General features: G+C 42.5%; 1 protein-coding gene across 4 annotated transcripts in view; it reads left to right on the top strand.

Annotated features, from left to right (window-relative positions):
• The window catches only part of ZEB1 (zinc finger E-box binding homeobox 1), a 213593-nt gene that overhangs the window by 168745 nt on the left and 20871 nt on the right, over positions 1-23977 (top strand). For all 4 annotated transcript variants that reach the window (XM_006110683.3, XM_075922648.1, XM_006110684.4 and 1 more), the window contains 3 exons: positions 2349-2411; positions 9281-9442; positions 12755-12957. In XM_006110683.3, the coding sequence (XP_006110745.2) occupies positions 2349-2411; positions 9281-9442; positions 12755-12957 (428 nt within the window). The remainder of the gene's footprint in view (positions 1-2348; positions 2412-9280; positions 9443-12754; positions 12958-23977) is intronic.

Below are 23977 nucleotides of genomic sequence, written 5' to 3' on the forward strand. Positions count from 1 at the left end.
ACCTCTCAAGGACTTTCAGTGATATCTGTGGGTTGTCCAGGTTTCAGATCCATACAATAGTGTTGGGAGAAGGATGGCTTGATAGACAAGAAATTTGGTGTCTGTCTGAATGTCATGTTTTTCAAAAACCATGTGCCATAAAGAAGCAAAGACTGCAGTGCCACAGCTTAGACGGTTGGATTTCTTCATCAATATCTGCTTTGGAAGAAAAATAACTTCCAAGGTAGAGACAATGATTGACATTCTCCAGTGCCTCTCCATTGATTTTAATAGTTGGGGCTTATGGTACCTCATTTAGAGAGGGTTGAAGGAGCACTTTGGTGGTCTTGATGTTGAGGATGAGACCAAGTCTTACATAAGCATCAGCAAACACATTCAGGATAGTTTGAAGATCTTTCTCAGAATAGGCAAAAACTGCATTGTCATCAGCATTCTGAAGTTCCACAATAGATGTGGTGGAAATCTTACTCTTAGTTTTCACAGACTTTAGTTAGACCAATAAAAGCCATGTGCAATGGTCGGTTTTTCTCCCGACACTTCTCTTGCAGCTGCCGTGCAATGAAGATCATATCTACAGTTCCGCAACATGGTGGGAAGCCACTTTGTGGCTCCGGTAATATTTCTTCTGACAGGGTCAGAAGACAGATTGTGAGGACATGTGCCAGAACTTTGCCTGCAACCGCAAGGACAGAGATACCATGATAGTTTCCACAGTCTGCTTTCCACGGTCTCTTTCTTAAAGAGGGTTACAATCAAGGTGTCCCTCATTTCAGTGGGTATCTCCAGCCAGACTTAGTCTTAAAACTGATTTAAAATTAGCCCATAAATATCAGATCATGAATTTGAAGTAAGTCCTGTTTTGTGGAGATTATTTGTGAATTCTTCAATAAATTATGTGTTAAATGATATAATCTTACAGGCATCCATATACAGGCAGTCCCCGGGTTACGTACAAGATAGGGACTATAGGTTTGTTCTTAAGTTGAATTTGTACGTAACTCGGAACTGGCTCCAGATTCAGCTGCTGCTGCTGAAACTGACCAGGGGCTGAATACAGGAAGCCCGAGGCAGAGTTGCTCTGCCCCCAGCTTCCTGGAATCAGCCACTGATCAGTTTCAACAGCGGCTGAATCTGGAGCCTGGGACAGAACAGCTGGGGCGCTGCCGGGTAGGTCCCCCCAGGACCAACCCGGCAGCACCCCAGCTGCTTTACCCCAGGCGTCCACAACAAAAGCCTGGTCTGATGGGGGGGGCGCACTAGCTGCGCCCCCCCCCCCCCCCCCAGCAGACCAGGGACACCCGGAGCAAAGCCACAGAGGCGGCAGGGTCCCGCGCCTCCAAGGCTTTGCTCCGGAGCAAAGTCGCAGAGGCGCGGGACCCCGCCGCCTCCAAGACTTTGCTCGGGGTGTCCCTGGTCTGCTGGGTAACCCCCAGCAGACCAGGGACACCCGGAGCAGCTTTTCTCGCCCCGGAGGACGCAGTGGCGGGACCACTGCACGTCTGGGTGGTCCCGCCGCCCGCGAGTTCTGGGGCGAGAAAAGCCCCGTTCGTAAGTGCAGATCCGACATAAGTCGGATCCGCGTAACTCGGGGACTGCCTGTACTAGAGATACGCACTTGTGTCACTAATAGTACTTTTGTATATGTGGTGGTGTGGTCAGTACAATACACAGAGAAGCAATTGGTAAAACACTTAACATTTTTCACAACTGAAATATATGCTCTAATTTGGTGCCAATATTTTCTTATTTTCTCAATTCTGTAGTCATATCACTAGCAAGAACTCTCATAATGATTTTTGTTTGGCTAAGTTTAATAGGCTCTAGATGTCTGCAGGCAATTGTACAGTATTATATGATTATTGCAAATAAGTTGGAGTAATTATTGATGTTTTGCTAGTTAGAGAAAGCAGAGCAAATGTGTTAATCTTACAATAAATTAACCTCTGAAAGACATAATCTAGTGAATTAGATACTAAGAACATTTCATTCTAAGCAGCACACTTTGTACTTGCCAAAAAGATACTTGCACTACAAAAATACCATATTTGGATATGTAACAGTGGTCCTTACCCTATTTTTTCCCTGTCTTCAAATAATTACATTGGTTTTATGTGGTGCCTTCTATTACGTTTAGTTTCTTTTTCTTTTAAAGTATTTGTGACCTGACAGATTCTATAGAGCTAAAATCAAGAGGGATCCATACTTTTAAAAGGATATGAGATATAAATGTCTCTTTCCCAAACCGTAAAAAATATAGAAATGCTTAAGAAACTAAGGAAACTTTTGTAGTATGCAAATACAAATATTTAAAAATGTTTATTCTTCTTCTTTGAAATATTATATTTCAGCTGGAAAAGAAACAAAGGAAATCCTGGGGCCTGAAGCTCAAGCAGATGAAGCTGGATGTACAGGTATTTGATTAAATTCTACAGTCTGTGTCCCTTATCCATAGAATGTTCTTGGGAGTGGAATAATTTAATATTCCTGCAAATCTTTTAGGATTTCCCCCTCTTTCTTTTTAAATAGCTTTCCTCTTCTATACTTGCAAACACTGTTCTTGGTGAAGAAGACTAACCTGGGCTCTCTTTATATCTCTTCAGTCTTGAGGTTTTGCTGTCAAATGACACAATGCAGTCCCTGTCCCTGAAGGGCTGACTGCAGTGCCTCTGCAGAAGCTTACCCTGACTTTAGAAGAAAAGAAAGTATGAGGACTCTATCACTGATGTTTCACATGGTAGTACAGAGCACTACTATGGGTCACTAGACAGAGCCTAAAGTCATAGTCATTAAAATGAGCTAGAGTTGATATAATTATTACCTCTTCTGTTAATAGTAATATTACAGAGTAGATAAAATAGAATGTGTGTCTTCATCTTCAATACTAGGCTATAAAATGCATGGCTCCTTTTTGCTCATTGTACTTCAGTAATGTTGAAAATAGTCACTGTGTAATTTAAGGGAATCTATATGCTTTTTAAATGGTCAGATAAATTAATATATGCTTATTGCTCAGTACTTTGGTACTACAGGGATAAGCATTAAACTGTGGCTTGAGAGCCGAATGTGTAACCCAGTCACTTACTGGGTGTAGTTCACTGTCCCGTGTAATGGCACTTAGACCACTTACAGCAAGAGATAAGAATGAGTGAGCTCTGCAGCCTGGCTTTATACAGTAAAATTCCATTAGTCCGGCATCCAGTGCTCCGGGACTCCTGATGGTCCGGCACCATCAGGAACCCGGAAGTGCTGGGGCAGCCGGACAGGCTTCCCCCATTCCGCTGCTGCTGAAACTGACCAGCAGCTGAATCGGGGAAGCCGGGAGCAGAGCAGCTGGGGTGCTGCCAGGTTGCTCTGGTAGCGCTGCCCCTTGGGGCTGCGGGACCAACCCAGCAGCACCCCAGCTGCTCTTGGGGACGCCTGGGGCAGAGCAGCTGGAGTGCTGCCGGGTTGGTCCCGCAGCGCCAAAGGACGGCGATGCGGGACCAACCCAGCAGGACCCCAGCTGCTCTGCCCCAGGGGTCCCCGATTCAGCCGCTGCTGAAACTGACCAGCAGCGTCAGTTTCACCAGCAGGCTGAATCCGGACGCCTGGGGCAGAGCAGCTGGGGTGCTGCCGGGTTGGTCTTGTAGCGCCGCCCCTCGGCGCTGCGGGACCAACCCGGCAGCACCCCAGCTGCTCTGCCCCAGGGGTCCCCAAGTCAGCCGCTGCTGAAACAGATCAGCGGCTGATTCCAGGAAGCCTGGGGCAGAGCTGCTCTGCCCCGGGCTTCCTGGAATCAGCCGCTGATCTGTTTCAGCAGCGGCTGAATCGGGGACCCCTGGGGCAGAGCAGCTGGGGTCCTGCCGGGTTGGTCCCGCATCGCCGTCCTTTGGCATTGTGGGACCAACCTGGCAGCACTCCAACTGCTCTGCCCCAGGCGTCCCCAAGAGCAGCTGGGGTGCTGCCGGGTTGGTCCCGCAGCCCTGAGGGGCAGCGCTACGGGACCAACCGGGCAGCACCCCAGCTGCTCTGTCCCAGGCGTCCCCAAGAGCAGCTGGAGTGCTGCTGGGTTGGTGCCGTAGCGCTGCCCCTCGGCGCTGCAGGACCAACTCGGCAGCACCCCAGCTGCTCTATTGCAGGCATCCCCGATTCAGCTGCTGCTGAAACTGACCAGCAGCGGCTGAATCAGGGACTCCTGGGGCAGAGCCTGACTATCGTAAAGGGGGGGCTATGAGGGGTCTGGGGTGGCATCCCCTCCCACCCCACTCCAGACCCCTCATTGCCCCCCCTTCTGATAGTCCGGCATATCTGATAATCCGGCACCCCCTGGGTCCTAAAGGTGCCGGATTATCGGAAGTTTACTGTAACTCAAGCTATAGAGCAGTGGTCACCAACCAGTAGATTGGGATCTACCAGTAGATCTTGGAGCCTCTGACAGGTGATGCTGACTGGTTTGGCCAGGAAGTTATCAAGCGCTGGCATTTCAGTTGCCCCTCCACCCACTGTCATGCTGCTCCTGCCAGCTATGCAGAGTATGGGAGGGAGAATGTGGGGAGTACTGATGTCAGGGTGTCCCTCCTCTTCCCTCTCCCACTTCTGTACCCTATCTCCACACACAGAGAAGGGGATGGCGGGAGCTTGGCAATGCAAATCTCTGTCACTCTCACATACTGTGTGAGTGTCTCTGTCATTCTCACAAATACACACTGTCTGTCACTCTCCTCTCCTGATCCAACACATACATAGGGGGTTGTTACTACTTTTACTGCTTACAAAGTCTGTTGTTTTTGATTTTTTGAGAATTTCATAATTTTCATTTCTCTCTTTAGCTAAAATTTAATTTTTTGTGTAGTGAGTTCTAAAATGCCTAACCTGTCATGACTGGAGTAATTATTCCTATCGCAATTCCTGCTCCTGGAAGTGGTTGGCATGTCCCTGCAAAAAGCCCCTGAGAGAGGCAGAGCAGGGGGTCTCCATGTCCTGTCCTTGCCTGCAGACATCACTTCTGTAGCTCCCATTGATCAGTAATGGGGAACCGTGGCCAGTAGAAGCTGTGGGCTCAGTGCCTGTAGATCAGGGGCAGCACATGGCGCCATTGCTATCCATGCCAGCTGCTTTCAGGAATGGTGTAGGACCAGAGCAGGAGTAAGCCTGCCTTAACTCCACTGCTCCACCACCCAGAAGCCATCTCAGTTAAACGATGCCCAGTCAGAACCTGCTTCCTGAACCCGTCCCAGCCCTGAACCTCTTCCTGTACCAAACCTCCTGCCCCAGATGTGAGTCCCCCTGTATCCAAACTCTTTTCCAGAGCTTGCACCCTGAACCCCCTCCCCCCCCCCCCCCCCGGGCTCCAATTTCCCATCCTGGGCTAAGCCTGGAGCCCCTCCCACACATTGGCCCAAAACCAGAGCCTGCACCCCAACTCCCTACCCCAGCCTGGTGAAAGTGAGTGAGGATGGGGGGAAAGAGGGATGGAGTGAGCAGGGTGAGGCCTTGGAGAAGGAGTGCAGCAGGAGTAGGGCCTCAAAGAAAGGGTGGGAAGGCAGCAGGGCAAGGATATTTGGGTTTGAGGTAGATCTTACTTGACACTTAAATTGAAAAAGTGATCTTGAGTTTAAAAAGATTGGAGATCGCTGTTGTAGAGGCTCCTATATTAAGCTTCAGAGGACCCAGATTCAAATCTGCTTGCAAGCAATTATACATGCATCCCTTTACAGTTAAAATATGGCTTGTGGAGCTTCCCATTTTGGATCTTTCTCTCTCTCTCTCACTCACTCACACACACTCACACTCACACACGCATTCTCCACTTACTAGACAATGGGTACATTGCCTTGTAGAAGGTTAGTGGATATGGGCTTCTGAATATTGGGGCGGGGGAGAGGGAGGTCTCATGGTTTCAGCCCTGCAAGCCATACTTTCTGGGGCTCAGGACTCCGGGCTCTAGCAAGAGCAGGGTTGAAGCCTGAAACTCTGGTAGGCGTCTCTAGGGTTGCCAGATGGTTTAACCAAAAATACCGAACAATCCCCACTCCCCCAAAAGAAAAATCACCAGGAAAATAATTCTGTTTGGGGGGGGGGGGGGGGGGAGAGAGGAGACCAGAGTTGTTGCAGGGGGGACAAAGAGGACCCTAAGAGTTAAGCAAAAAAATAAAAAATAAACCAGCATGGCCCCTTTAAGAACAGGCTAGGTTCTGCCTCTCCTAACAGGCAGCAGGTAGCCATCTTGTCTCCCTGCTCTGGGCCAGACAGCTCCCCTGCAGAACCAGGGAAGCAGGGGGAAGGGGCTGGAACCAGTTGCTGAATGTAGGGTTGCCAGTTGTCCAGTATTGACCCGGACACTCCAGTATTTTCATCTCCTGGCCGGGGAAAAAAATCAGAAAATACCAGACATTTTAGGTGTCCAGTATTTTCTGAATTTTTTTACCATCCAGGAGGCAAAAATACCAGACTTTCCGGGTCAATACTGGACACCTGCAACCCTAGGAGCCTCCTAGCTTTCAAACTCTGAAGATTGTCATATGTGACTTAAAGTCAGTAAGTTTGGCCACCTTGCACTATATAAAAATGTAGAATTATTCAGAAATAACGTCTGCAATTTTTTTAAATCTTAGAACACACATTTTAACCATAAACCCAGGAACAAAGGTGTGTGTGGTGAAAACTGCCCTATGTCTTTAATAGAATCTAGCACTTAGACTTTAAAATAGGAAGACCAGTATGAAACTTCACACTGGAGAGACAAATGGTAGCACTTTACCTTCCTCTTTGAAATATGCTCCACATTAATAATTGAGACTGAATTGTAGATGGTAATTTACAGTCAAAGCTTTTATAGACTGCATTTTGCATAGCAGTAAGTATAAGCTGCATGAATAATATATTCCAACAAATATTTATTAGCAAATATGTCATGTTATGGAATATGTAAAATATTTAACTGTATTTTTACTAATAGTGAAATACAGTTTTAATGAAGATAAAATGTATGTGATCATTGAATGCTCTACGTTTAAACCTAGATGATTTGGAATAGTCCTAACTAGGGCTGTCAGCTGACCTGCATTAACGCCTGCAATTAACGCAGGACAGGGTTAACGCATTAAAAAAATTAATGCGTTGATCACATGCTGCGTTAACTCTTTGAAGTACAGCTGGGAACTGATCCCTGGCTCTGCTGTTGCAAAACGTCTTTGCAACAGCGGTGCTGGGGATCAGCTGGAGTCCCTAGCTGATTCCCTGCTCCACTTTCACTGCCCCTTTGAAGTGCTGCTCCAGTGCCTTAAAGGGGCTGCGCTGCATGACACCCGGGGTCAGCTGGGGACTCCAGCTGACCCTGGGCTCTGCCTTGCGCTGCTCTTTTGAAACGCCGCAGCAGCACTTCCAGGGGGCAGCGCTGCATGGAGCCTGTGGGCAGCTGAGAACTGAGAACGCCACCCCGGCGTTTCAAAGGGGAGTTGCACGCAATTAATCGCGATTAAAATTTTTAATCACTTGACAGCCCTAGTCCTAACTAGATCTGGAGAAAGTTATTTGACGCTGAAGGTGAAACACTGGTGAAGAAGCTACTCAAACTCTCAAGATTACTGCATTTCAGCCAGCAAGCATGCTTTTCAGTGAAAATCTGCATGAATGTATCCTGTGGGTTTGCAGTAATGAACAAACTTTAAATATAACTAAAAATCATGTCTTGAAGGCCTCAAATTCAGCTTGGCAATGGCAGGCCCAAAATAGCTGCAGAAATGGCAAGTGCCATTCAGAATAGTATCACTGAATCACAATCAAGAATCCTTAAAAAACAACAAATAGTCTAGTAGCACCTCAAAGACTAACAAAACATGTAGATGATATCATGAGCTTTTGTGGGTAATTTGTTGTTTAAGTTTTTCCTATTACTACAGACTAACTCAGCTATCCCTCTGAAGCTTTTAATCATTTATTGCAAGATTTTGGAGAAGTTGAGTGGAACAAATGAGCGAAACTTGGGCAAACTTAAGACTTCTTTTAAAATGTCCTAATTTTTTATGTTACCTCCCCTTTTCCCTCCCTGGGTTACTCAGGAGCAGGTCACACTTGTATGTGTGGCTGGGCACCTGATGTTTTTAACATAAAAGGAGATCCTGAGTGCCCCAGTGGTGATGTTGTTTAGTTGGGGATTCCCTATCCACCCGCTTGCTGCAGTCTCTTGCTCCTAAAGAATATACAAAGGCGGTGCGTCCACCTGGCTGGCCCTGGACGCACTTAATGGTGTGTCTTCGGAGCGTCCAGGAATAAGATTATTCTAGTAATAATTTGGATCTAACTCCAAGACAACAATATTAAGTAATATATATCTAATTGATTAAATTAGAATTAACACACCTTTACTTAACAATTTAAAGAAACACAGTTTAACAGATGAAAAGTGAATAAAATCAATTAACAAAGTACACAAAAAGAAAGGAAACTCCTCTATCTGGCATTTACATTGCCACCACTTATCCCACCCCAGAGTGTGCACTCCTCTGGATTCAGAGTCCCAGACACTTGCTTGTGTGGGCACGCTTAAAGGTCTGCAGTAAGGATGTTAAAATGCAGTTAATTGACTAGCTGACTAGTCGATGGAATTTCCATCAACTAGTTAACTAGTCAATAGGCACTTCTGCATTACTCCTTTGAAATGTACAAGAGCCTTCTGGGGCTCTTGTACATTTCAAAGGAGGAATGTGGAACTCCACGTTTAGCCTGTGGTGAGCGGGATGTCCCATTGATTCCGGGCTGCACGTGGGTGCCTGCTTTGAAATACACAAGAGTCCTCAGCGGGGACACTTGTGTATTTCAAAGCTATGGAGGCCAGGCTCCATGCTATGGCTTCCATGCTATGGGCTATGGCTTCCATGCTATGGGCCACCCTGGCCTCCATGCTATGGGCTCCCCTGCCCCTTTGAATTGTGTGGAGGCAACAGTTTCAGAGGGACAGCTGCTGCTCAGCTAATAAGCTGTGCGGCGGTTGCCCCATTGAAACTGCCACCTCTGCACAATTCAGAGGGGAGGCAGGAGAGCTTGGGCTCAGCTGGGGACTCTCCAGTTGATCCTGGGCTCAACTGCAGCTTCCCCTTTGAATTGCACAGAGGCAGCATTTTAAAGAGGCAGCCCGCCACACAGCTGATCCCAGAATCAAATCAAATGCTGCCACTCTGATGTATTCCTTCCCTCCTCTCCCTTCCCCCCTTTACTGCCTCTATTTCATAGAGGCATCATTTTAAAATGTTTTCATATGACACTGAGATTCCATTAAGAAAGCTTTTTTTTTTAATTTTAGCAAAAGAAGATGAATGTGATTCCGAAGCAGAAAATGAACAAAACCATGATCCCAGTGTTGAAGAATTCCTTCAACAGGAAGATACAGCTATTATATACCCTGAGGCACCTGAGGAAGACCAGAGACAAGGCACGCCAGAAGCTAGTGGTCAAGATGAAAATGGTAAATATTATTTTGCTAATTAGACTATTTATAAACTGAACTACTCTGAACAGTTGTCCTAAAAATTCTCTGTTTTAGAAAGATAAGTATCCAGGAATCTATTGTAGAAAGTGTAGCTTTTGAAATAAATGGAAATTGAAAGCACAAATTATTATGAAATTGGGCTATAATCAAGCAAAAAATACTGCTAAGGTTTCTGAAACTTAGATATCCTTACTTTAGCTTTGACTATTTATTTTATGCTAGATTTCACTTATACATTCTATTTCCTTTACATATCTTGTGTGAAAGTTACAGTTGATAGATGTGATAATTAAAACATTTGGGTTTGGATTATTTCTACTGGGAATTGTTAAATGGAAATGCTAATCTACAAGAAAATAAGAGTGTAAAATAACAGTCTAGAATTCCATTTGATAATATATATAAGGACATAATAAACAACATTTAAATAAATGTTTGACTCAATCCATTTACAAGCACACTTTCTATAAAAATGACTTTTATCTCTGTAAGTGGTTATTTGAGAATATTATTATCACAATTATTTTTATCACAATTTGAAAAAAATGTGATAAAAAATAAGATGATCTGCTAGATAATGGTTCATTGAGAATCTAAATAAATTATAGTAAGTTCCATCTCAAAAGAATAATAAGAAAACAGGAAATACTGGCTTATATACAAAATGATCTCCTGGAATAAAAAGAGGCAAGGCAGTAGGAAAAAGTAACAACTAACGTTGTTTTTCATAGTGGAAATCATTTTTATCCATCTTGCAAATTACTACTTACAAAAAATTAAATACAGTTATTTAAATTTAAAACCATTTTAGTTATAAATCAAATCTGATATCATGTTGCTAGTTCTTTCTTCCCATTATAACCTTACATTGCAAAAATGATGGTTTATGCTAATTTTCTTAATTAGTTTCCTAATAGCAAAATTTCAGGTTTTAAACAATTATTTTCTATTAAGAAGTTTCTTAAAATTCATAGCTATAACGAAAAATGCTGATCTGAACTAAAAATACAATTCCAGAGTTGTATTCAAACCCTTCCATAAGAAGACAAACACAATAATAGATAAGCAAGTAGCCCGTGATCTATTTACAACCAACTTCACAGTCTTGAGAACTGAACCTCCACAAGTCAAGCTATGCTCCTCCATCAGCAATTTGAAGTGAGTGGGACTTGTACTCCTAAAACACTAAAGGTGGAAATTTCAAAAGCACTTAGGAAGCTATGATTGGCTTTATTGCCTAAATATATGTTCTGGTTTGTTTTATTTTGTTTTTGTTTGTTTGGGTTTTTTTTGTTTGTTTGTTTTTTAATTATGGACAATCTGTATTAAAAAAAAGTTGTTACTATGTTAATCTAATAAATATAAATAACTTCTTGTTTAACACTTAAGTAATTTTTGTTCTGAAATAACAATGATTTTATGCCATGCAGGGAGAAATTTATTGTTAGTAATAAAAATAAAATATAGGTATTAACCTCTGATGTTGCAAACAGTTGTCAAATATGCCTAGTCTACTAAGAACTGCTGCAGCCACCAGAATTACGATGGCTGATGGTTGTGACACCAAGCATCATGTAGTGAAATTCCCAGATCTGGATCAGTTCTGCAAATCTGTGAACACTTGGGGCAGTGCTAGATAGTCAGTCAGGGCATGCACCTCTTTGCACTTTATACTAAATGAAAAGCACTAGTGAAATCAGTACAAATTAAAATTTCATACAGACTTGTTTATTGTGCTCTATATACTATACAGTGAAATGTTAGTATGATACTTATATTCCAATTGACTTATTTTATATTCACATATAGAAAAATGACCAAATAAGCAATTTTTCAGTAATAGTGTGCTATGGCACTTTAGTATTTTTATGTCTGGTTTTGTAATCAAGTAGTTTTTAAGTGAAATGAACCTTAGAATATACAACACAAATATGACTCCTGAAAAGGATGTGATAGTCTAGAAAGGTTGAGAGTCATGGGCCTAAGTAGCCCCTGGAATCACAGTTGAAGTTGTGTTCCTTCCCTTCCCCAATCAAATGGCATGCTTGCTAGCAGGTTTGGAATTCGTCTCTCCTCTTCTCACCTATGCTCTGCCCTATTAGCCTGTCTGGAGCTGCCCCTTCTTCCCACATATAGAAGTCAAACTATGTCTGTGCCTTCAATTTTGAACATTTACCCTGAAAATGCAAAGGCTAAGAAGGGACTTAGCTGAGAGATGCACCGCTCTAAGGAACGAAGTGAAAAATGATCTAAGTCTCCTCTTTTCCTTTTCCCTCTGTGCAAGAACAATGGAACACTAGATAAAACTGGAAGGCAGTAAATTCCAAGCAAACAAAAATAAATGCTTTTTTATAGAGCAAATAATCAACCTAAGGTATTAACTGCCACAAGTAGGTCATCAAGATAAATAATTTATAAGTATTTTCAAAGATATTAGCTTTTTATGAGTATTAATATTTGTACTTATGCAAGTTAAAATAACAGTCCATGGAAATTTACACCATATGCTTCAGGGTATAAGATTATAATCAATGGGGTTCAAGTAGAAATTCTGTCCTATCCCTTGCAGTAGATCTGCACGATCGGATAATTGCATTTTGGCAGGAATTGCCTTCCATTTCCTTTGACGCATGAAGAATTGGAACTGCCAGAGGCTCAGGGTAACACACTTTATAGATCAATAGTCTGATCCAATATGGCAAATCCTACATTCCTGAAACCAGATTTTAATTCATCTGAACATAGAATGAGACTTTTGAAGCAATATTTTATTTTTTATTGTTAAATAGGTAAGAATACCAGACAGGATGTTTACAATGTTATTCACAAATTACTTTCTGGATAAGATAGTTCTGTATAGAGATCTTGAATAAATGTACTTACATATAAAACCATAAACATGTCTAGTGTGAGTCTAATTATAGAATAATTCTGATTTCACTTTATGCTGGTCTAAACCACAAATAACTCTGTCAAAGTCAATAGAGTAACACCAATGTGAACCTGGTGTGAGATCAGACTCAAACTTGGTTTTTCTCTGCCTTGTTCCTTCTTTTCTCAATTGCAAATTAGAGCCATCTGTACTCCAAGCAATGAGTAAGTACATGCTAGGAAAAATGGAAATAACAATTCTTATTCTGAGGTATAAGTTCATGTAAATGCATAATTAAATTACGGATTTACATTAACTCACGAATGTGAAAATACATCTCCAACTTGTTTGATCATTTTAGTAAATTAGATCTCTTATTTTTATTTAAATGAAGGTTTATTGTCTGTCCTTTGCAGGAACACCAGATGCATTTTCCCAGCTGCTTACCTGCCCATATTGTGATAGAGGTTACAAACGCTTTACCTCGCTGAAGGAACACATTAAATATCGCCATGAAAAAAATGAGGATAACTTTAGTTGCTCGTTATGCAGTTACACATTTGCATATAGAACACAGCTTGAACGCCACATGACATCACATAAATCAGGAAGAGATCAAGTAAGTGGAAATTGTTTTTAATTGTATATTGATTATAAATGTTGTTACATATATGATTAAGACTTATTTATGTTTGCAATAACACAGAACTAACCAGATTACCTGCATACTAAAATCCTGATCCTGTGGTCTTTGCTTGGGCAAACTTGCTGTTGAAGTCCTACTTTTCTATAGGTATTAAATCTGGGATTAGACCAGATGCCTTCAGCAACATTAAGTACAATAATTGAATTTCTTGAAGTTTTTCGTTGCCTTATATATGTTGTTTTCTTGAAATTTGTATCAATTAGCTATTGATTTATGAGCCTTGTGACTGTACCAGATGGTCTCTTAAATTTTGTCATCAGCCAATCGCATTTTTTCTTTCACAAATACAATTTTATGATTTTGAATCTTCAAATGCATTTTTCTGGATTTATTATTTCAGGCTCCTCATGGGCATTTGAGTAATGAAAATAATTGTACATAAGTAAAATTAAGCAATACTAGAAAAATCAACAAAAAGGCCAAAATTATTCTACACGTTTTTTTGATCATGAAAGGTGCTGAAATCTCACAATGTGTGCTTAGATAAATGGGACTTGCAAGTAACTTTGCTCCTCTGTTGCTCTTGTATGATGGACCCTCAAGGTTGATTGTCATATGATCTTGGTATAACTATTATGTTGGAAGGTTGTAAGTAACTTTCCATTTGAATTTCACTGATTCATAGATTTTTTTTTATTAGGCAGAAGGGATCAGTAGGATCCTCTACTCTGACCTTCTGCATAAGACAAACTAAACTTTCATCCATTCATTTCTGCATCAAGCCCACAACTTCTATTTGAGCTAAACTATTCACTCTTGCTTTAAAGACTAAGTCACAGAAAATTCCTCATATCTCTCGGTAAGTTGTTAATCACCATTATTGTTAAAACACTACACCTTATTTCTGAATTTGTCTAGTTTCAGCTTGTGACCATTGGATCTCAATTTATCCTTTTCTGCTAGATTAAAGAACTGTCTGCTACCAGAAATCTCTTCTCCATGTAGGTACTTGTGGACTATGATCACGTCACCTCTTAATCCTCTCTTCAATAAGAAGCTCAACATGTTTAGTTTAATTCTATGACTATAAGGCTATATGGCTCTCATTATTTTTGAGTGCTCAAATAATAATTATAGCTTTTTTAATCCTCTCCTATTTTTGAAGTGTGGACACCAGAATAGGACACAGTATTCTAGTAATGGTCACACTAATACCATATACAGAGGTAATGTTCAGCTGGTTATAGACCATTACCCCTAATTCCTTTTTAGTGTTATTACATTCCTATCTTGTAATTGTGGACTATGTTCTTTGTTCCTACATGTATGGTCTTTCATTTGGCTGAATTAAAATACATATTATTAATATGAGTTCACTTTACCAAGCCCTCCATGTTGGTTTAACTGACTTGTCCCCATCATTTACCACTAATCCAAATTTTGTATTGTCTACAAATTTTACCAATAATGATTTTATTGTCTTTCTTTCATTGATAAAGATATCGAATAGCATTGAGTCAAAAGCAGATCATTGTGTAACTCCCGGAGAAACACCCTTTAAATTTCCCCCATTAAAATTTCCTTTTTGAAATTAAATTTAACAAGTTTTAATCTATTTATTATGACTGACATTGATTTTTTTTGTATAGTGTTAATCTTTATCAGAATGGTATGGAGTATCAAGTTAAATGTCCCATAAAAGTATATTAGGTCAGTTACCTTTATTAACTAAATTTGTAATATCATCAAAAACTGTATACAATTTGTTAACAAGACCTATTTTTCATAAAGCCATATCGATTGGCATGAATTATGCTACCATTCTTTAAATCCTTATACAGTTTTTTCTGAGATCAGTGTCAGACTAACTGGCTTGTGATTATTCAGTGTCCTGCCCCACCTCTAAGGGCCAGCAGGGAAGTGCATCATCAAATGAAACTTGTTGTTAGGTTCCATCATTTTGCACTGGGGGCTGGCCTCCTCTGCCCTGCCACTTTGACCCAAGGCCTTGCCCCTTCCTGGAACACAGAATAGTGTAAAGAAAGGTAAATGGAGCGCTTCTGTTTACTCTTCCTCATAAGTTAAAGACCAAAGAATAGCCCATTCAAATGAAAGGCATCAGACTTAAAAATGATTGAAGGAAATACTTCTTACACAATACATAGATTAACTGCAGTGCTAAAAATACCTAGGGTCCAAAAGCTTTAGTAGGGTTTAAATATTTAGATATTTATATAGATAATAAGAGCATCACATATCAGAGGGGTAGCCGTGTTAGTCTGGATCTGCAAAAGCGACGAGGAGTCCTGTGGCACCTTATAGACTAACTGAAGTGTAGGAGCATAAGTTTTCGTGGGCAAAGACCCACTTCGTCAGATGCATGTAGTGGAAATTTCCAGAGGCAGGTATAAATATGCAGGCCAGGATCAGGCTGGAGATGACAAGGTGGATCCAATCAAGGAGGATGAGGCCCACTTCTAGCAGCTGATCTGGAGGTGTGAATTCCAAGAGAGCAGAAGCTGCTTTTGTAGTTAGCAAGCCATTCACAGTCTTTGTTTAATCCAGAGTTGATTGTGTCAAACTTGAAGATGAACTGTAGCTCAGCAGTTTCTCTTTGAAGTCTGGTCCTGAAGTTTTTTTGCTGCAGGATGGCTACTTTTAGATCTGCAATTGTGTGTCCAGGAAGATTGAAGTGTTCCCCTACAGGTTTTTGTATGTTGCCATTCCTAATATCAGATTTGTGTCCATTGATTCTTTTACGTAGGCACTGTCTAGTTTGGCCGATGTATATAGCAGTGGGGTATTGTTGGCACATGATGGCATATATTACATTGGTGGATGTGCAGGAGAACGTACCAGTGACAGTATGGCTGATCTGGTTAGGTCCTGTGATGGTGTTGCTGGTGTATATATGAGGGCAGAGTTGGCACCGAGGTTTGTTGCATGGATTGGTTCCTGAGTTCGAGTTATTATGGTGCGGTGTGTAGTTGCTGGTGAGAATATGCTTCAGGTTGGCGGGTTGTCTGTGGGCAAGGACCGGCCTACCTCCAGGGCCTGTGAAAGCGAGGGATCGTTGTCCAGGATGGGTTGTAGATCACTAATGATGTGTTGGAGAGGTTTTAGCTGGGGACTGTAGGTGATGGCCAGTGGTGTTCTGTTGGTTTCTTTCTTGGGCTTGTCCCGTAGCAGGAGGCTTCTGGGTACACGTCTGGCTCTGTCAATCTGTCTCCTCACTTCCTTGTGTGGGTATCACAGTTTACAGAATGCTTGTTGAAGATCTTGTAAGTGTAGGTCTCTGTCTGAGGGGTTGGAGCATATGCGGTTGTACCTCAGTGCTTGGCTGTAAACAATGGATCGTGTGGTGTGTCCATGATGGAAACTGGAGGCATGCAGGTAAGTATAGCGGTCAGTAGGTTTTTGGTATAGGGTGGTATTGATGTGACCATCACTTATTTGTACTGTGGTGTCCAGGAAATGGACCTCCCGTGTAGATTGGTCCATGCTGAGGTTGATGTTGGGGTGGAAGCTGTTGAAATCATGGTGAAATTCTTCCAGAGTCTCCTTCCCATGGGTCCAGATGCTGAAGATGTCATCGATGTAGCATAGGTAGAGAAGGGGTGTAAGTGGACGAGAGCTGAGGAAGCGTTGTTCCAGGTCAGCCATAAAAATGTTGGCGTATTGTGGGGCCATGCAGGTGCCCATAGCAGTGCCACTGGTCTGGAGATATATGTTGTCACCAAATCTGAAATAGTTGTGTGTGAGGATAAATTCACAGAGTTCAGCCACCAGTTGTGCTGTGGCATCATCAGGAATACTGTTCCTGACAGCTTGTACTCCATGTACATGTGGGATGTTTGTGTAGAGAGCCTCTACATCCATGGTGGCTAGGATGGTGTTTTCTGGAAGATCACCTATGCATTGTAGTTTTCTCAGGAAATCCGTAGAATCACGGAGGTAACTGGGAGTGCTGGTGGCATAGGGTCTGAGCAGAGAGTCTACATAGCCAGACAGTCCTTCAGTGAGAGTGCCAATGCCCGAGATGATGGGGCGTCTGGGATTTCCAGGTTTGTGGATCTTGGGTAATAGAACAACCCTGGTCGGGGCTCTAAGGGTGTGTCGATTTGTTCCTGTGCTTGTGTAGGGAGTGTCCTGAGCAGATGGTGCAGTTTCTTAGTGTATTCCTTAGTGGGATCTGAGGAAAGAGGCCTGTAGAATTTGGTATTGGAGAGTTGTCTGGCAGCCTCCTTTAGGTAGTCAGGCCTGTTCATGATGACAGCAGCACCTCCTTTGTCAGCCTCTTTGATTATAATGTCAGAGTTGTTCCGGAGGCTGTGGATGGCATTGCGTTCTGTACGACTGAGGTTACCAGGCAAGCGATGCTGTTTTTCCACAATTTCTGCCTGTGCACGTCGGCGGAAGCATTCTATGTAGAGGTCCAGACTGTCATTTCGGCCCTCAGGAGGAGTCCATGTGGAGTTCTTCTTCTTCTTGTGCTGTTGGTGGGAACGTATCTGTGTGTCAGTGCACTGTTCAGTGTTGTGTTGGAAGTATTCCTTGAGACGGAGACGGCGAAAGTAGGTTTCCAGATCACCACAGAACTGTATCATGTTAGTGGGGGTGGCGGGGCAAAAAGAGAGTCCCCGAGATAGAACAGATTCTTCTGCCGGGCTGAGTGTGTAGTTGGAGAGATTGACGATATTGCTGGGTGAGTTAGGGGTACCACTGTTGTGGCCCCATGTGGCAGGTAGGATTTTAGACAGCTTACAGTCCTTTTTCCTCTGTAGAGAAGTGAAGTGTGTAATGTAGATCTCCTGTCTTATTTTAGTAAAGTCCACTTTGCAGAAGGTTGGTGTTTTATGAGACACTCCAGATTGGAGAGCTCTTTTTTGATGTTTTCCTGTTTGCTGTACAGGATGCTGATCAGGTGGTTCCTCAGTTTTTTGAATAGTATATGGCATAATCTCTCACTGTAGTCTGTGCAGTATGTAGATAGCAATGGATTTTTCACCTTCAGTCCATTGGTATACTGTCCATCTGTTTGCATTTGGAGAGAAAGATGATATCTGTTTGTACTTGTGCAAGTTTCTTCATGAGGTTGATAGATTTCCACTCCATACAGCTTAATGCAGTGCCTTGCATGGTGTCAAGTATCAGAGGGGTAGCCGTGTTAGTCTGGATCTGCAAAAGTGACGAGGAGTCCTGTGGCACCTTATAGACTAACTGAAGTGTAGGAGCATAAGCTTTCGTGGGCAAAGACCCACTTCGTCAATCCTTGCAACAAACCTCGGTGCCAACTCTGCCCTCATATATACACCAGCAACACCATCACAGGACCTAACCAGATCAGCCATACTGTCACTGGTACGTTCTCCTGCACATCTACCAACGTAATATATGCCATCATGTGCCAACAATACCCCACTGCTATATACATCGTCCAAACTAGACAGTGCCTACGTAAAAGAATCAATGGACACAAATCTGATATTAGGAATGGCAACATAAAAAAACCTGTAGGGGAACACTTCAATCTTCCTGGACACACAATTGCAAATCTAAAAGTAGTCATCCTGCAGCAAAAAAACTTCAGGACCAGACTTCAAAGAGAAACTGCTGAGCTGCAGTTCATCTTCAAGTTTGACACAATCAACTCTGGATTAAACAAAGACTGTGAATGGCTTGCTAACTACAAAAGCAGCTTCTGCTCTCTTGGAATTCACACCTCCAGATCAACTGCTAGAAGTGGGCCTCATCCTCCTTGATTGGATCCACCTTGTCATCTCCAGCCTGATCCTGGCCTGCATATTTATACCTGCCTCTGGAAATTTCCACTACATGCATCTGAAGAAGTGGGTCTTTGCCCACGAAAGCTTATGCTCCTACACTTCAGTTAGTCTATAAGGTGCCACAGGACTCCTCGTCGCAAGAGCATCACAATTACATTAAATACTTCTAGAGGAATTCTGCACCACCTTGCATGCACAGAAATTATGCTGCTCTGCAGATCTCTTTGCTTCCCTGCAGAAAATGAAAAGGAAGCAAAGAGAAGCTTCAACAGTGGTTACAGACCCTTCCCAGAAGTGCTGGCACCTCATTCAAAGCAGTAGTAAATCACTGAGGGGACAGTGCCCCACCCCCCAAACACAGGCAAGGTATCTGGGGAAATGTGTAATTGCTCCCCCCCCTCTTCTGCAGGCACAGAGCTGCCAGGGTTAGAGAAGGTGGCCATTTGGGTTTCCAACTCTACAGCTAGATGCTACCTCCTGGGTTCTAGTGCCAATCTACTTCCCCTTCTGTGTGTGCTAGGTGGTTTTGTGCAGTGCTGATTACCTGTGGTTAAGGCAGGGCAAGAAGGATGGAGGAAGTGAGGAAGAAGCAGTGAGGACAAGATAGGACAGGAGGTTGTGGGAGTAAGAGACATCTCTGGCATGGAAGGTCAGCATCCCACATGCTGATTTTTGTTTTTACTGTATATATGTTAATTTATCATTTAAGTAAGTTATAATTCTTGATTAGTGTCCCTATGGGCACTCCACTTCAGATGTGCCTGGAGTCTGTGCCTTTTGATCAGTGATTTATGGCAACGGAGCCCATTTCGCCCATGTATGTCCCCCCATGGTCTTGTGCCGCACTCTGAGACTTACCTGGAGAAGTATGAGTGAATGGCTTTCTGTGCCTTCTCAGCCATCTTTATCATAGAATCATAGAATAATAGGACTGGAAGGGACCTCGAGAGGTCATCGAGTCCAGCCCCCCGCCCTCAAGGCAGGACCAAGCTCCGTCTACACCATCCCTGACAGATGTCTATCTAACCTGTTCTTAAATATCTCCAGAGAGGGAGATTCCACCACCTCCCTTGGCAATTTATTCCAATATTTGACCACCCTGACAGGAATTTTTTCCTAATGTCCAATCTAAACCTCCCCTGCTGCACTTTACGCCCATTACTCCTTGTCCTGTCCTCCGAAACCAAGAGGAACAAATTTACTCCTTCCTCCTTGTGACACCCTTTTAGATATTTGAAAATCGCTATCATGTCCCCCCTTAATCTTCTTTTTTCCAAACTAAACAAGCCCAGTTCATGAAGCCTGGCTTCATAGGTCATGTTCTCTAGACCTTTAATCATTCTTGTCGCTCTTCTCTGTACCCTTTCCAATTTCTCCACATCTTTCTTGAAATGTGGCGCCCAGAACTGGACACAGTACTCCAGCTGAGGCCTAACTAGTGCAGAGTAGAGCGGCAGAATGACTTCACGAGTTTTGCTTACAACACACCTGTTGATACAACCTAGAATCATATTTGCTTTTTTTGCAACAGCATCACACTGTTGACTCATATTCAACTTGTGGTCCACTATGACCCCTAGATCCCTTTCTGCCATGCTCCTTCCTAGACAGTCACTTCCCATCTTGTATGTATGGAACTGATTGTTCCTTCCTAAGTGGAGCTCTTTGCATTTCTCTTTATTAAACCTCATCCTGTTTACTTCTGACCATTTCTCTAACTTGCTAAGGTCATTTTGAATTGTGTCCCTATCCTCCAAAGAAGTTGCAACCCCACACAGTTTGGTATCATCTTCAAACTTAATAAGCGTACTTTCTATCCCACTATCTACATCATTGATGAAGATATTGAACAGTACGGGTCCCAAAACAGACCCTTGAGGAACTCCACTTGTTATCCCTTTCCAGCAGGATTTAGAACCGTTAACAACAACTCTCTGACTACGGTTATCCAGCCAATTATGCACCCACCTTATCGTGGCCCTATCTAAGTTATATTTGCCTAGTTTATCAATAAGAATATCATGCGAGACCGTATCAAATGCCTTACTAAAGTCTAGGTATATGACATCCACCGCTTCTCCCTTATCCACAAGGCTCGTTATCTTATCAAAGAAAGCTATCAGATTAGTTTGGCATGACTTGTTCTTCACAAACCCATGCTGGCTATTCCCTATCACTTTATTACCTTCCAAGTGTTTGCATATGATTTCCTTAATTACCTGCTCCATTATCTTCCCTGGGACAGACGTTAAACTGACCGGTCTGTAGTTTCCTGGGTTGTTCTTATTCCCCTTTTTATAGATGGGCACAATATTTGCCCTTTTCCAGTCTTCTGGAATCTCCCCTGTCTGCCATGATTTTTCAAAAATCATAGCTAAAGGCTTAAGGTGGAAGATACTGCGTGCCCGTTTGCTAATATTTAGCTTTTACCTCAAACGTTTACCTTATTAAAAAAATAACAAATGGTCTGGTAGTACTTTATAGACTAACAAAACATGTAGATGGTATCATGAGCTTTCGTGGGCACAGTTCACTTCTTCAGATGACCGGAGTTACAAGTTTAGGATGTGTACACCCAAAATAAATAGGAGAGGGGAAGGGCAGCGGGGAGGGAAGAAAAAGAGAGGGAGGTGGGAGATAGACAGCAGAGGGAATCAGTAAGTATCAGAAGATTGGGTAGTTAAACTGAAGCAGATAAGAATCAAAGTCAATAGATACACTCCCATGTCAGGAAGGATACTACACAAAGGCTGTGTCTAGACTGCAGGGTTTTTTCTAAAAAAGTAGCCTTTTTTCGAAAAAACTTCACCTGCGTCTAGACTACAGCCGCGTTCTTTCGAAATTAAATCAAAAGAACACGGCTTTTCTTTCGACGGCGGTACTCCTCATTTCACGAGGAAGAACACCTTTTTTCGAAAGTGCTCTTTCGAAAAAAGCTGTTCTTGAATGCAAACAGGGCTTTTTCGAAAGAGAGCATCCAGACTGCCTGGGTGCTCTCTTTCGAAAAAGCGGCTTGCTTTTTCGAAAGTACTGCTTGCAATCTAGATGCTCTTTTTCGAAAAAGCCTCTTTCGAAAGAGGCTTGCAGTCTAGACGTAGCCAAAGAGCTGTTTGTACCTTCAATGGCTACAGTTGTTGGAACAATTCTTCCCTTTGGTTTTTTTTTAAATGTCCTCTTTATTCATAAAGATTGTTATATTGTTGAGAGGTCCCCTGCTAGGGGTTAAATTTTCTTTAGTTTTCCTTGAGAATGTTGGGTTCCCTGGGACTTAAGAGGTGTCTCTCTTATCATGAGGCTATTCCAATAAGTCAGTTATATTCCTCGGACCTCCACAGTCTGGACAATATTCATATCCCCAGAATGTGCAAGATCTGCATCCTGAAAAAATAGAGAAATTAAAGTTTAACTCCTAGTGATTGGGCAAGCTTTGTGTCCAGCTTCATATCCAGGAGCAGAGGATCCCTCCTCTCACATACACCTTGTCCACATTGACATCTCAATCACCAGGTACTGGGAGAGAGACAGATAATACCACAGCACTGAGTAAATTTACAGTACTAAAGTCCTCATCTACATCTGCCCTTAAACTGATGGAACTAAGGAGTGGATCACAGGTGCTTACCTGGATGCAGTGAAAGTCAAAGCATATGTATCATCCAGCACATTTCTCACATTAGCAAGAAACGTAGGGCAGTCCTCAAGTAACAATAAGATTTTTGCTGGGACACATGTTGTTCAGATCTCTATAGTGCAGCATGCTAGATTGACTACAAGATCTACAGGGATGGCTCTGAACAGTTTACAAACCAAGCACACACAGTCTATGAAGGTTAATTTCTGTTCCCCAGGGGGTTCTGCAGTCACTCAACTAGTAGAAGGACCCCACCAAAATAAGCACAGGTGTTCCCTCTCCCTTAGTGATAACATGAGATACTCACTATTTGTGGGGGACACACCTGGAATCACACACAGAAAAGGAAAAGTGGTCTCTAAAAGAGCAATTTCTCCTCCTCAATTTTTGATTTGCCTATATTTTTTACTACTAGTCAAATCAAATTCCATAAAAACAATGACAATATGACATGCATGCATTCAACCAACCATCAGGAAGGCACATGTTCCCCTTTTCTCTATGACAAAGTGATAACATTCTGAAATTGGTGGATAGCTAATCACATAGTTATCTCAGTTTCTTACTTTTCAGGTATTCAGAGCACTTTGGCAGATGACATTAGGTGACATTTCTTTCTAATGTATGAATGGGAACTGAACTCCAGATCTTCCACAATATATTTTTAGTCTGGGAGTTACCAGAGGTCAATCTGTTTGGCATGGCATTCAGAGTAAGAGCATCAGGTATTGTTTCTGAGAGGGGGTTGATCCCTAATCCATAGGAAATGTATTCCTCGCCTGTTAGACAAAGGAATTTCTCAGTGCATATCCAGAACACCTTTACAGTTAAAGGCCCTCAACAAATCAAATGTGCAACAGTCTATTGCTTGCACATGGCCAACACATGCCTAATATCCCTATTTGATGAGACCTATCTTTCACCCTTTGTGAAGGCTTCCAATCTGTCCTTGCTTACTGACCCATGTTGCCAGTTGAACCCTTCATCCCAATCTCCAGAATCTGAGAGTTCCTCATTGCCTAGGGGAATAGAGATACCTTGTTTGACAGAAGTACAACACATTTTATTAAACAGTAAAAAAGAATCCACATGAAATTCTTGCCTCCACAAATGGAAGCAATATTATCTTTGGTGTAACAACCGTCAGATTTCACTGACTCGTGCACCTCTTCCCAAAGTATTGGATTATCTATCAAATTCCATTAGGTTCATTTTGCAGCAATAACAGTTTTTCATACAACCATACAGAGTTTTGTACTCTTCCCTCAACCAAGTACAGCAAGATTGTTAAGAGGTTTGTCGAATACTCCTGACAAAATGAGAGATCCTACCCTGAGCTGGAACTTGTACCTAGTATTTACTTGCCTTATGAAACATCCTTTTGAGCTACAACATACATGTACTTCATTAGATTTATTAATGAAGACAGCTGCCAAAACATTCCACGGGGAAGCATCCAAGGCATGTAGTACTTCGGCACGTAGCCTCGCAATCTCCTCTGTATTGGGGCCAGCGTCGCATGCGCCACCCCTCCCTGAATTGGCGCCAGCACCACAAGGCCAGCCGGCACTGAGAG

Source organism: Pelodiscus sinensis, chromosome 2 (assembly GCF_049634645.1).
Source record: "Pelodiscus sinensis isolate JC-2024 chromosome 2, ASM4963464v1, whole genome shotgun sequence".
Taxonomy (NCBI): domain Eukaryota; kingdom Metazoa; phylum Chordata; order Testudines; family Trionychidae; genus Pelodiscus; species Pelodiscus sinensis.